General features: G+C 37.2%; 1 protein-coding gene across 4 annotated transcripts in view; it reads right to left on the bottom strand.

The window, feature by feature from the left end:
- The window catches only part of GRIK1 (glutamate ionotropic receptor kainate type subunit 1), a 421,057-nt gene that overhangs the window by 142,856 nt on the left and 264,676 nt on the right, over window positions 1-13,525 (bottom strand). For all 4 annotated transcript variants that reach the window (XM_037826101.1, XM_037825939.1, XM_037826175.1 and 1 more), the window contains exons 2-3: window positions 10,347-10,514; window positions 6,838-7,095 (exon numbers count right to left, since the gene is read on the bottom strand). In XM_037826101.1, coding sequence (XP_037682029.1) covers window positions 6,838-7,095; window positions 10,347-10,514 — 426 coding nt within the window. The remainder of the gene's footprint in view (window positions 1-6,837; window positions 7,096-10,346; window positions 10,515-13,525) is intronic.

The raw sequence follows: 13,525 nt of genomic DNA, 5'->3' as shown, positions 1-13,525 counted from the left end.
TAGCATTGTGCATGGCACTTAGTCAGCCCTCAATAATTTAGTTATTGTTATCGTGGTTGTCATTTTCTCATGTTTTCCCTCCTGTATTCATTGTTTCTTTCAATCACTAGCATTGTTATGTATGTCAATCTCATTTCAAATTAATCCTCACTGTAGGGCTTTGAGACCATGTTTCACGTAAGGACTAAAAACTCTTCATTGTAGGCTACATTTTAGGAATCTCATGGCTTTGCTGTGTTGAGAAAAAAGACTTAGGACAACCATGGATTGGAAAAAAACAACAAAAAAAGGCAATTTTCAAGGGCCATGTGTTATAGACCCAGATCTAGAGGCAAGTGTCTGCAATTCATTCTCTTGATTGGCCTAGTCTAGTCCCATCTGTATGCTGAGGACTCTCAAATGTATGTCTGATTCCCAGACTACTCTCCTGAATTCTAGACTCCTATAGTAATTGCTTACTCACCACTTCCATTTGGATATCTTAGCAGGCATCTCAAACTCACACTCAATATGTTCATGACTGAACTCCTGATCTCATCCTTATTTCCACTAACTATCTCCACCTATAGACTTCTCCATCTCATGTGGTGTCAACTCCATCCTTTGACTAATGACAAAAAAGCTTGGTGTCATCTTGGACTCCTCTCCTTTTCTCTTACCTGGCCTCCCTTCCCACTGGACATTATGACAGCTCTACACTCAAAATGCTTTCCAGAACCTGACCATTTCTTACTCTTCTACTACTACCACCTTGGTTAAGCCATCTTCTCTTGCCTGGATTTCTGTAGGAGCCAACTGGCATGGTGCCATGATTCTACCCTTGCTTCCCTATAATATACTATCAATACAACAGCAGGGTAATGCTTTTATGATGTAGAACTGATCATTTCATTACTCTTAAAACTCTCCAGTGACTTCCCATTTCATACAGACATGGAAGCCAAAGTTCTCCCAACCATCTACCAGGCCTTTCATGATCTACAAGTTTCTCCAGTCTGACCTCCTCAACTACTGCCTTCCCTTTTTCATTCTGTTCCCAATCACAATGACCTCTTTGCTGTTTCTCTGATTCTCCAGGCATCCTCTCACCTTAGGCATTAGCTGTTGCCTCTGCCTAGAACTTCCTTCCCCCAGATGCTAAATGGCTCACTCTCTTAATTCTTCAAATCTTTGCTCAAATCTCATCTTCACAATATAGTACGACCTTTACTATTGCAAACTGCACTTTCCCCACCTCCAGATTCCCCTCATGATGCTCTACTTTTTCTTTCTTCCATAGCACTTATACCTTCTTTTATATGATATAATTCATTTTATATAGACTCTGTGAATTATATTTGCTGTTTATTCTTCTATAATCTAAATTTCTTGAACTCAGTACTTTATCTCTGTTTTGTACACTAATATATTTCAAGTGATTAGCACTGTGCCTGGCAAATGGCCAGAGCTCAATGGGTGCTTGTTGAATGACAGAATCAGGCATCATTATTGAGCATAAAGAAACATGTGCTCTTAGATGGTGGCATCAAAATGGTGCAGTGCAGTGGGAGTGTGGATCCTGGGAAAGCAATATATTCAGAGAGTCAGAATGAAATTTGGTTTTATCCAGGGTAACCTCTCAGGTACTGCAGTGATCCTCATAATTTCATCTATGACATAGGGTCCTGCATCTTGGACTTGAACTTTTCTGGGGTCAGAGAGCTTAATCCTTTGAGAAGAAATGCATTCTATCTCCAGAGAGCTTTAGGGGTTAGAAGTTGCTTCTTAACTGATGCCAAAACTGCCCTGCTCAATCCTCCATCCACTATAAAGCTCAGGGGTCATGGCTCTTTGTATATTTGTTGACACAGTAGCTACCTATATCCTGAGTCTTTAATTTTTATTCTTTGCAGCATAAACGTTTTAGTTATTCAGCCCTATTTATATCTTCTGCAGGTGAATCCTCTTAATGCCCACATATTTATATTGAAGTAAGTATTGTGATGGCTCTGAATTTGGAGAGGCAGGCTTATCTACAAGGTACACTATAGAATAGGAAAAGCATCTCTTTGAAGCATCCTTCCTTTCTTTTACTTTCTTAGGTTTTGCCTAAGTAGATAGCTTAAGAAGGCCTATAATAATGGTTCAAGATACTGCCTTCTTTTAGGTATTTACATATGCAAATCCTTCAAGGTACAGAAGATTTTAATAGTGAGTTCAGCAGAGTGCTGCCAGTAGAGGGATGTTTCTGCTCAGGATATTTGCATTGACTGTTCTCTCTGCCTAAAATCTCCCAAGTTCCCACATGGTGTGCTCTTTACCCTCTTCAAGTTTTAACTCAAATGTTACTTTACAGTGAGATCTTTCATGGCCTCCTTATTTAAAATTGCAACCCCTGTCCCCACCTCCAGTTTCCCAACTATTCTTTGCTGCTTCATTTTTCTTCATAATATTTCCTACTATCGAACATACTATATATTTACTTACATAATTTGTTCTTCAGCTAAATAGATAGTGGGCTCCATGAGGTTAGAGACATTTTTGTCTGTGGTATATCCCCAGTGCTTGAAACAGTGCCTGGCAGTAAATGTTTATAAAACAAGGAAATATATGGTATCTACTACCTCTCTCTCTCTCTCTCTCTTTTTCTCTTTCTCTCCCTTTCCCTCCCCCTTTTCTTCTGCTTCTCCACTCTGCCCCCCATCCACCCTTCCATCAATTTGATCTATCTGAAGTCTAAAGTATTGAAGAATATATACCAAAATGTTATGGGCAGTTGTTTTCCTGGATGTTTTGATGTCTTTACACTTTACTTCATTTTAACACTTTCTGAGGAAAGCAGTCTTCTTTTATAACTATTTTAAAAAAAGTAAACGTTAAAAAAACACTTTGGGAAGGAAGCCCTTTACCCCTTAGAGAGGACAGCTGCAATAAGAGTATACATGCTCGTGCTTTCTCCAGCATCTTAAAAAATGGCATCTGGACCAACTGACTGAATTTGGGTCCACTTTAGTTAAGGACAAGTTAAATAGAGTGGGGAGGAGGAAAAGGGGAAACAATAAAGTAGGTTTTTTTTAGTCATTCACAGAATAAAGTTTATCCTGAAAGATGTGTGTGCATGTGTGTTTAATCTTTTACCAGTAAAGCCTGGGTTAGCACTTACTTCTTTAGACCTAGTTCTTTACACTGATTGTGTCGGTGATCAGCCAAGTATAAACAAACAATTTGAAATCTCACCCTTTCTGGTTTCCACTTTCCATGTTTCTATTGCCTTTCAGTTAAAACAAAGAAATCTGACCTTAAAAATGTGATTGGTTTTTAAAATGAAATCAGTTTTTAAAATGAAAGAAGCAGTGTTTTATGTTATTATCTATTAACACATTTGTGAAAATTTGCATTTGGAGTGAACCAAGATGTTCCCTGGCAAAGCCCAGAAGAAACGGGCAAAGGATAAACAGGTACTAATGAGGCAGAGAGGTGAGGAGGAGGGAGAGGAGTGTGAAAACCAGACACCAAAGTGAAAGAGCATGGTGAACACAGACTTAACCCACTTCACATTTGTGGACTGGCCCAAGATTTTTCAAAGTTACAAGATTTAAATTTTAGCTAAATTGAATTTTTTAAAAGCTGTATAGGAGGGGTTAGCAAGCTAGAGCCGAGGGGCCAAATGTGGCCCATCATGTATTTTTGTAAATAAAGTTTTATTGGAATATACCACACCCATGTGTGTATATGTTGTCTATTTATAAATTGTTTCTTGCTACCTCAGCAGTAGTTGTGAGAGAGAACATCTGGCTGGCAAAACCTAAGCTATTTACTATCTGTCCCTTGATAGAAAGTTTGCTGATCCCTGTTCTACTGAAATGGCTATGACTTCATTTCCCTGAGTGGCTTTGAGAAAGCAGAAACTGCTGAATAAACAGCGCAGCATATTGATGCTCAGCTTCTCAGCTCTTTACGATGCCTGAGAAGGGATGGAAGCCAGGCTTCCACCAGAGGTCTAATGAAGCAGAGAAGATGACCAATGGGCTGCAATTTCTAGTTGCTCAAGGTCACCTCTGAATGACAGAATTAGAGAGAAGTAGATAACTGATGGCAAGAACATCCAGGAAACACAGAGAGAGATGAGGCAAGAGAAAAAAGACAAAACATATTCCTCTTAAATTTCTCTAGAATCTTTCCACATCTTAACTTCTAGAGGACAGAATTCTGCCTGCTAGTATTTTGTGAATTGAATTTTGTCCTTAGAGACTTGCATTCTGCTCCCGTTGACTTCATTGGGAGTAATGGGCCATTTGGTCTCCTGACATCTGCTGTCTTCAGGCTATTTAACAAACTTCTAAACAAACCCCAGTAAAGTGCTCTTTAACGGGTACTTTATTCTGGTGTGGGGGCCGGTGTTGAGCACACGTAAGTTCTTTCTTTTCCTGAAGGTTTAGTAAGCTTCCTCCTTTTCCTGCTTGATAATTATAGCAAACAAGAACCCTGAGTCAAGCAGTGTTAAATCCATTCAAAGTCACAAGATGTCTACTTTTATTGATCTCAGTTGACCTGTTAACTCTCTGGTTTCCAATTTAATGGCTGAATTGATTATCATTTACATTTTAATGTCTTTGTGAGCAAAATAATTTTAACATTCATCCTCTCTAACTTAACGGGCAACATCCAAAATCATTTTGGATTTTCTGTTTCAACAAATATTAATGGAGTAACTGAGCTCAGATAAACTTTATAGGGATGAAAAGGACATTCTGATTTCCTTGTAAAAGACGATAGAAATGAGAGTTTGATTTTTCTGCTTTACAAAATGGCCATCCCTATGGGAGGCACACCTGAAATCAGAAGAGCAGCTCAGATTTCATTTTATGTAATGTCCTTTCACAGATTATATTTTGTTTAGACACCATTTGAAATTTACAGCATTTATACCCACACCTTTAGCTGAATTTAAAAAATAATGAAATTGAGAAGTTTCAGCACCATCCATTGATTTGTCTTCCTTTTAGATGGTTCTGTTTTGCTAGAGATGGTAGAAATAGTGAGAAGATTGTGCTATAGAGACTACCACATAATGAGAAATACTGTGATTTTATTAGCTAACAGAATTCTCTAACAAAGGTAGGTAACATAGATGATCTAACTATGCTTACATTCACAATATAATATTTCTGTCTTTAATTAGGCTTGTGGAGTCCACTTGCTAATATGATTTCTTCCACCATAGCAAGCAGGTGTATCTCTAAATATATGACTGTCTGTGGCTTAACCTTCCCAAGCAGACTCTTCTGAATATAATATTTATGAATTATACATCCAATCATCTACATTCCCTTCTTTCTAAAATGAGATGAGGTATAAGAAAATACATAAATGCATATTTCCAACCATACTAGTCACTTTATCTTACAGTTTTAAATGAGGCTGGAGTTTAATGCCAAACAAAGGGGGCACACTATTCATCCTCTGGGGATGAATAGTGTGTGCTGGTGAAAAGGGTGGCAGAAATTGAAACAGAATTAAAAAGTTTGAAAGTGCTTTGCTGCATTAAATTTACTGATAATTTTATTAGCCTTATGACCAAATGTATAGATCAAAGAAAGGAGCTAATTTCAATTCTTGAAGAAAAATTATTCAGAAGGTCAATGGTAGTATTCCTTCATAATATAAATCTTAACACTTTCCTGTATGTCAGTCGCTCTGTTAGGTAGCAGGTTATAGAAATGAAAAAGAAAATTCCAATTTTTAGGAATTCCTAGTCTCACAGGCATGTAAACAGATCATTTACTTATGATATGCTATGTAAGAGTTACATTTACAAAGTGTTGCTGAACCTATGGTCATCTTAGCTCTAAAGAAGCAAGGTTTGAGTGGGATGGTGGAAAATGAATGTGTGAGTGTTCATCAACTTGAGATTTGTGTGGAGGATCTTCCAGAGTGAGGCAGTGGCCTCAGAAAAGAGCTAGAGCAGGGAAGAACTTGGGGGTATTTCAGAAATGGTGGTGACCGCTCCTTTCATAGCTGATGTGAGGGCATAGGGTGGGTAAAGAGGCTAGTGTCCGGGTGAGGGAAAATGAAAATGCAGTTTATGGCTGGATGTGAAGGGCTTTGAGTTTGTAAGATTTGGACTTTGTTGTGTGGATTAAGAGGAGTTGCTGGCAGTCTTTAAGAAAAGGGGGTCTGAACTCTGACAAATCCTAAAATGTAAGCAGAAGGCAGAAAAGGAGGTGCTAGGAAAAGAAACTTCAAAGGGTGGAGGATCAGAGAGTTAGGAGAAGCCAGAGGAAGTACCTAATGAAGGCAAAACAAGCAGGTGGAAGCATGCCAGCTTTATTTGAGGGCTCATCACTGTAGTCTTAGTCTCAATTTCCATGAAATGGCCCAATTTATTGATACAAACTCTAACTGAATTCCTCTTTGCTATTCTACTTTAGAAATTCTTCTAGACATTTCCATAGCTACTTATCAAGTTGGAATCATAGTCTATGGTCATTTTCCAACTTTCTCCGCATTATTTAAGGCATGGAATGATGGTCACAGTCTTAATAGATTTGGCTAAATTAAATTACATCTTCAATATTCTGATTGGATTCCAACATCAATAAGGTGATTGGACTCTCAATAAGGTGATATTCATTTTTAAAAATTCCCCTAAATTTGATGATGAAAGGATCAGCAAACCATACAGAATGTGAATTAGCTACACAGGGATTTCCTAAATTACTTTGTAATACTCAATTAGCTCTGTGTCAGAGAACATTCTCATGCACTCCACCTGATGATTTTAATGCCTACAGAGAACTGTGATTATCATCGTTCTAACCATACCTGGCCAGGTGAGGTCCCGTGCAAGCCCCATACCTGTGCTGTCTTCATACACCACGGTCACTGTTTTCCAATTATAGTAGAGGACCAGATCCAGAACTGCCCTGCTGATAGCTGCAAAATCCGGGTAGAGGTTGATGTAAAACAAATCTTTGTTGTCCACTGAGGGATGTTTCCAGCGGGTCTGTATGTGTGGAACTTCGAGAGCATTGCAAATAGACTGCACAGCACTGACAGAGGAGCTATGAGAGGGACCAAACAGAGCAGCCACGCCAAGAGCCAGCTGGTCACATGCTGATGTCCAGGGACAAGGAGGGAAGGAGAGGAGAACAGAGAGGGGGGAGAGAAAAAGAATGCTGTGAACTTTATTTTTCCTTTCACAATATCTCTTTTTAATCTCACTATTGGAAACCATCCTCCCACTCCCCATCTGTATGTTGAGGAAATAAACTTGGTCCAACTTCCAATATCCCAGAGATACTAAGACACTGATAGAAGTAAATGCACACTTGATTAGCAACACATCATAGGGCTAACTTGCTGCAAATATGAATGGATTGTTGGTCTCACTCCATTACTCTTAATCAAATGGAGTCTAAATCCCTGCTGGACAAACCATTTGCCAAATGAATTGAATGCTGTCATATGGCAGGGTGGAAACGAAGACAATAATGTGCTTGTAGAATTCAGAAGAAAGACCCTTTCCTCCTATCTCCTCAAAACTCAGAAAGGAGCTCTAGGTTATTGAAATACCACTGAAGACTGCTCATGAATGGTACTGACACTCAATCAATTACAGAATAATGGAATATCATAGCTTAAAGGGGTCCTAGGGGACATTTGGTCCAACCCATTCATTTCATGGACAAAGGAGTGGCTTGTGGCCACTGGACAGTGGCAGAGCCGAGCAAGGACCTGGGACCCCAGCTCAAGTTCAGGCCTCTCTCTGCCTCATTAACAGCCTAGCAAAATCAATCTGATAGGTATTTAAAAATATATTTATAATATTTATTTATTTTTCTCACTATAGGAGTATATACACTCACATTTAGAATACTTATAAGTGTAGGGAAGTAAAAAAGGCCCCATAATTCCATCATCTTGGGATAATATCTAATATGTTGATGTTCCACATTATTTTCAAAAAATAGAATCATTATATAGATACAGTTTGATACATTGCCTTCTTCATTTAATATGATAGCATGCTCTTTTTTCTATCTTTATATAACATCCAAAAACATACCATTCCAGACATCATTTATTTAACTATTCCTATGGTACTGAACGTTTAAGTAGCTCCTAAGTTTTGGCTATTACAAATAATATTATAATACTTACCTTTGTTCTCATATTTTAACCTGAATTATAGATTACTTTCTTAGAGCAGATTCCTGGGGATTGATTTGCCAGCTACAATGAAAGGGAGTTGATATTTTTAAATTTCTTGATACATATTATCAAATTCCTTTCCAGAAAGATTGGGACAGTTAATCTGCTACAAACATGTAAAATAGTGCCTACTTATCTTATGCTGCCAGGTATTAAATATAAGTTTAAATGAATTTTTCAAATTTATATAAATACTATTGTAAAGGGAGTTGGAACTTCTGTGAGATGGTAACTGAATATCAGAATCAAAGAATAGCTAAATTTATAAATGAAATTCTGTTAATGTTTACAATAATGTCATTCTACAAATAAAAGTAAGTAGAGAAACTACGTGGCTTTGTAAATATATCTGATTTGATTTAGGGAGAATAAATAATAATTAAATTTTGGTAGCCATATTTCAAATATCTATGGGAGAGAAAATGCTGACCGTCATTTAGAAGGAAATCTTTCTGAAATTGTACTCAGTGGTATTGAACTACTACATGAGAAATATATAGTTTTCTGCATTAAATGTTGTAAATGTAAATGTTAATGTCCTCAGAAGCTCGTTTTCTGTATGTGTTTTCATTGGTTAGCAAGAAAAAAATGAGAGCATGAGAGCATGTAAACTGTTGTATCCAGCATGAACAATGGACTGAGATTCTTGTTAATATTTAGCTCTGGGATGCTAATGTTACTTGACAGAAAATCAATCCTTTTAAATGCTGTTTACCAGCAAATTACCAGTTTTAAGAAGCTTTGGTGGGGTTTAATTTACAAGTATGACAGTTACTTCAGATCTCAAGAAAACTTTCAATTATTTGGCGGATTGAAATAACACTGTTAAATGCGGTTGGCTTTCTAAGTTATTTGCTCAACAATGCATATGTTTGGGGCTTGGTAGGAGAGAAAGAGAGTGAGAGAGGGAGAAAAGAGAGAGGGGGGAGGGAGGGAGGGAGAGAGAGAGGAAGAGAGGCAGGTATCTAACTCACAGATATAACTTACATAAAGATGCCCTGTAAACTTTAAAGTTATGTATAAATATAAGGTTTTATTATTTGTGAATAGACAACTTTGACCTATATACTATCTCTAACTCCTTCTGTTTAAAAAATTCTGATACTAAAGTCATGTCATAGAAAAAATCATTATATAGTTTGCTTTTCATCTGTGCTCCTAGGAAAGTTTTGTATTTCTTCTATTTGTAAAGAGTACTAGGCTTCTTGAAGAAGAGTGTACTAAGTGAATGCATCCCGTAATCTAAGTAGGTTAATTTTATGTGGAAATAACCAGAATGTAGTTACTTGGAAGTCAGCGTGAACGTAGCTTTCATTGCATTCCATTTATTTATGTGATTTTAATGAGCAAGGTATTTCTCTACAAGGTAAGGAGCTCCTTCTGTTCTGGGGTGATGAGCAGCTTTTGTTTTGACAGAAGCACTTGCATCTAGTGACTGGAAGGTACCCCTGTTAGAGGCCAAGTTTCAAGTATATCAAATGTGATTGTGACTCAACGAGCTGTCCTAGAAGTGTCCAGGGGATGTCAAAAAAGATTCCAAATGAATCTTTCTGTGCCAGAAATCTTGAAGCCTGCTTATGAATTAGATTTCTTTTTTAGGCACTTGTCTTCCATTCATTAGAAAAAGAAAAACAGAGGCAGAGATTGTTCTCACAGGTCTCATCTTCAGGATCTTGTGGAAAGGAGCAAAAAAAAAAAAAGAGTAGAGAAGACGGTAGTTAAACCCAATAGTTTATAACCTGTTAAAATGGAGGATGTGAGTTATGTGCGCTGTGGACATTTCCCCACGCTAGGTGGATATGACCTTTCCCAAAGTTTTATTTGGCTGCACTGTACAATTTCATGGTGATATCTCAGCTTCAGGAAGGAAAAACAGATCAAGCTTGACATTTCCCATTCACAGCTGAACCAGTTAATCATAGAGTGGAGGGCACTGAAGGGTAAGCTAATCAGAAAGGCCCAGAAAACAGTGCTAGGCAGCATCCATTAGGTGAGGTCAGATTGCACCAGTTGATGACATTGAGGATCTAGATTTCCTACCGCCTATTTGCACAAAGATGTCCACTTTGAAAAAGGGCAAGTAGCAAAAATAAGGTGACTTGTAAAGCAGACAGACCACTCCAAGAAGCTTTTAACAGTGTGAAAATAGTTACCTCTCCGTGAGGCTTCAAAACTATCGAAAAGGTTAATTCTCTGGATGTCATAGGTTAATGTGGTGTTAGGCATCAGTGTTCGGTTTCTGTTAATATTGGTGACCGCGAACTTGAAAGCTAGTTCTTCAATATTAACAGGTTCACTTTCCACAGTTTCAAAAATCCCTCCTGTAGAAGGGAAAGAGATGCATGAGAAGGATTAGTCACATTATTCACATGTATTTTATTTTAAAGAAGAATGTAAAGTATACAAATGAAAGACCTCAACCAATAAATGCAAGCATTGTCTGAGCAGACCCCAAACCCAGTGTTGAAAGTTAATGAGCAGGTTTCATATGTAGAAAAGTAGGTCTAACTATGTATGTATGTTTAAGATTTTAAATCCAAGTTTGGACTGTACAATACCTTTGAGCTGGTAAATATATTCCAAATATCCAGTACATGTAAAGCATAACTGATAAAACAGTGGAGAGCAATTTTCTTCAGTCTGATCATGACTCAAACTGTGCTTGATCTAAACATAATATGAACTGCATCCTGGTAGCACCATTCTTCATTAAGATGACAATCTTTCTATTAAGAAGGAGACATTCAAGACTCTAGAGGGATCATGCAGAGAGTCGAGTGGGGTCAAGAAGGGACATACAGACATTTAGATTTTTCAGAACAAATATGTAAGTGCTTTGTGACTCAGAAATCCAGGCCTATATTCTCATACTTTCCAAATAGCATGGGCAGGTAAAGAACTGCCTATCTTTTTTTTTTTTTTTTTTTAAAGAAACGGTTGGGTCCTGTCCCAAAGCAAACCTGCAGCCTATCTCTAGAGAAATAGAGACATGCATTCATGCTCTGATATCCCACACATAAAGTGCATCACAAACAATCATACCAAACTTCAGGGCTTAAAGCCTTGTCGGAGAATTCAGCTCTGACTTTGCCTGAGACATTGATGTTTGATAGAAACAATCAAAGCATTTGTTTTAACAACGAATCATTCAAAACATTATCAAACAACCAACTTTCTTTCAGTTAACTGTATTTACTTTCTATTAAACTTTTTGTTTTGTAATTACTTTCAAACTTACAAAATAGTTTCAAAAATAATACAAACTCCATCCAGAGAACTCCAACATACCCCTACCCCCTAGATACCAAGATTCACCAATTTTTGGCCACATTTGCCATTTATTCTATTAATCTCTCTCTCCTCTATCTGTTGATCTATTTATTAGCCCATTTTCTGAACACTTGAATGTAGATTGTATATGTCATGGTCTTTGAAAACTTAATGCTGTTATGCCCATTTCTTAAGAACAAGAATCTTCACTTATGTAACTACCCTAATTGTAGTTATCAAATTCAAACAATTTAATGTTGATATGAAGCTTACATTCTGTATTAAAATTTTTTCTAACATCCCAATAATGTCACTTTGAGCCTTTTCTCCTCCCTTTCTAGATCCCATTCAGGATCATGTGTTGCCTTTAATTGCCATTGTCTCTTTAATTGCTTTTTCTTTATTTCTTTCTTTTTTTTTAATTGTGGAAACATATATTCAACATAAACTTTTCCATATCAACCACACCCATGCATACCATTCACTGAGATTAATCACATTTACAATATTTTAGTACTCTCACCACCTTCCATTACTAAAACTTTCCCATCTCCCCAAACAGAAACCCTATATTCATTATGCATTAACTCTCTATTCCCCCTGTCTTCTGCCCCTAGCAACCTGTACTTTAATTTCTGTCCCTATGAACTTGCATATTTTTTCTCTGATATTTTCTTTGTCATTACCATGGGGCTTAAATTTAGCATCTTAAATGTATAACAATCTCATTTTCTTTGATACTAACTTTGATGTATACACAGACTACGTTCCTATACCACTCCATCCCCCCACCTTTATATAGTGCTTGTCACAAATTACATTTATACATTATGACTCAAAACCCATTGATGTATCATTACATTTCATGCATTTACCTTTTAGATCCTGTAGGAAGTAACAGGTGTAGTTAAAAACCAAAAATACAATAGTACTGGCATTTATATTTACCCATGTTCGTACCCTCACTAGAGATCTTCATTTCTTCAGGCGACTTCAATTGCATTTTTCTATTGTCCTTTCCTTTCAACCTGCAGAACTCTCTTTAGCATCTCTTTTAAGGCTGGTCTAGAGTTGATGAACTCCCTCAGCCTTTGTCTATCTGAGGATGTCTTAATCTCCCCTTCATTTATGAAAGACAGTTTTTTCAGATATAGAATTCTTGGTTGCCAATTCTTTGCTTTCAGCAATTTAAATATGTCATCCCACTGCCTTCTTGCCTCCAAGGTTTCTGATTAGAAATTGGCACTTAATCTTACTGAAGCTCCCTTGTACATGGCATGTTGCTTCTCTCTTGCAGCTTTCAGAATTATCTCTTTATCTTAGGCATTTGACAGTTTGATTATAATATGTCATGGCATTGGCCTCTTTGGAATTATCCTGCTTGGAAATCATTCAGTATCTTGAATATTAAATTTGGGAAGTTCCTAGCCATTATTTCTTTGAATATTTTCTCTGATCCATTCTTTTTTGCTTCTCCTTCTGGGACTCCCACATATACTGACACATATTGGTATACTTGAAGGTGTTCCACAGTTTCCTTAGGCTGTGTTCATTTTTTTTTCATTCTTTCTGATCCTCAGACTGATTGATTTCAAGTGTCTTATTCTCAAGTTCACTGACTCTTTCTTCTGCTGGCTCCAAACTGCTGTTGATCCCCTCTAGGGAAGTTTCAATACTGTTACTGTGGTCTTCAGCTCTGTTTGGTTCCCTTACATAATTTCCATCTCTCTATTGATATTGCCTTTGTGTTCATCTATTGTTTTCCTGATTTCCTTTAGCTCTTTGAACATATTTAGGACCATTTTTAAGAGTCTTTGTCTGGTATGTCCCAGGTCTGATCCTCCTCATTGATGGTTTCTATTGCTTTAATCTTCTCCTTTGCCTAGGCATCACATCCTGTTTCTTTGTGTATTTTGTGATCTTTTGTTGAAATCTGAACAATTTGATACTTTTACATTTTAATGTTATTGCTGGAATATTTAGTGTTATTGATGGACTTTAGACCCTGAGGCATCTGTTCCGTCGGTTTGTATTCAGCTTGTATTATGGCAGAGCATTCCTT

The sequence above is a fragment of the Choloepus didactylus genome, chromosome 1, assembly GCF_015220235.1.
Source record: "Choloepus didactylus isolate mChoDid1 chromosome 1, mChoDid1.pri, whole genome shotgun sequence".
Taxonomy (NCBI): domain Eukaryota; kingdom Metazoa; phylum Chordata; class Mammalia; order Pilosa; family Megalonychidae; genus Choloepus; species Choloepus didactylus.
The sequence above is the reverse complement of the archived record's forward strand: the minus strand, read 5'-3'. Positions and strand labels throughout refer to the sequence as shown.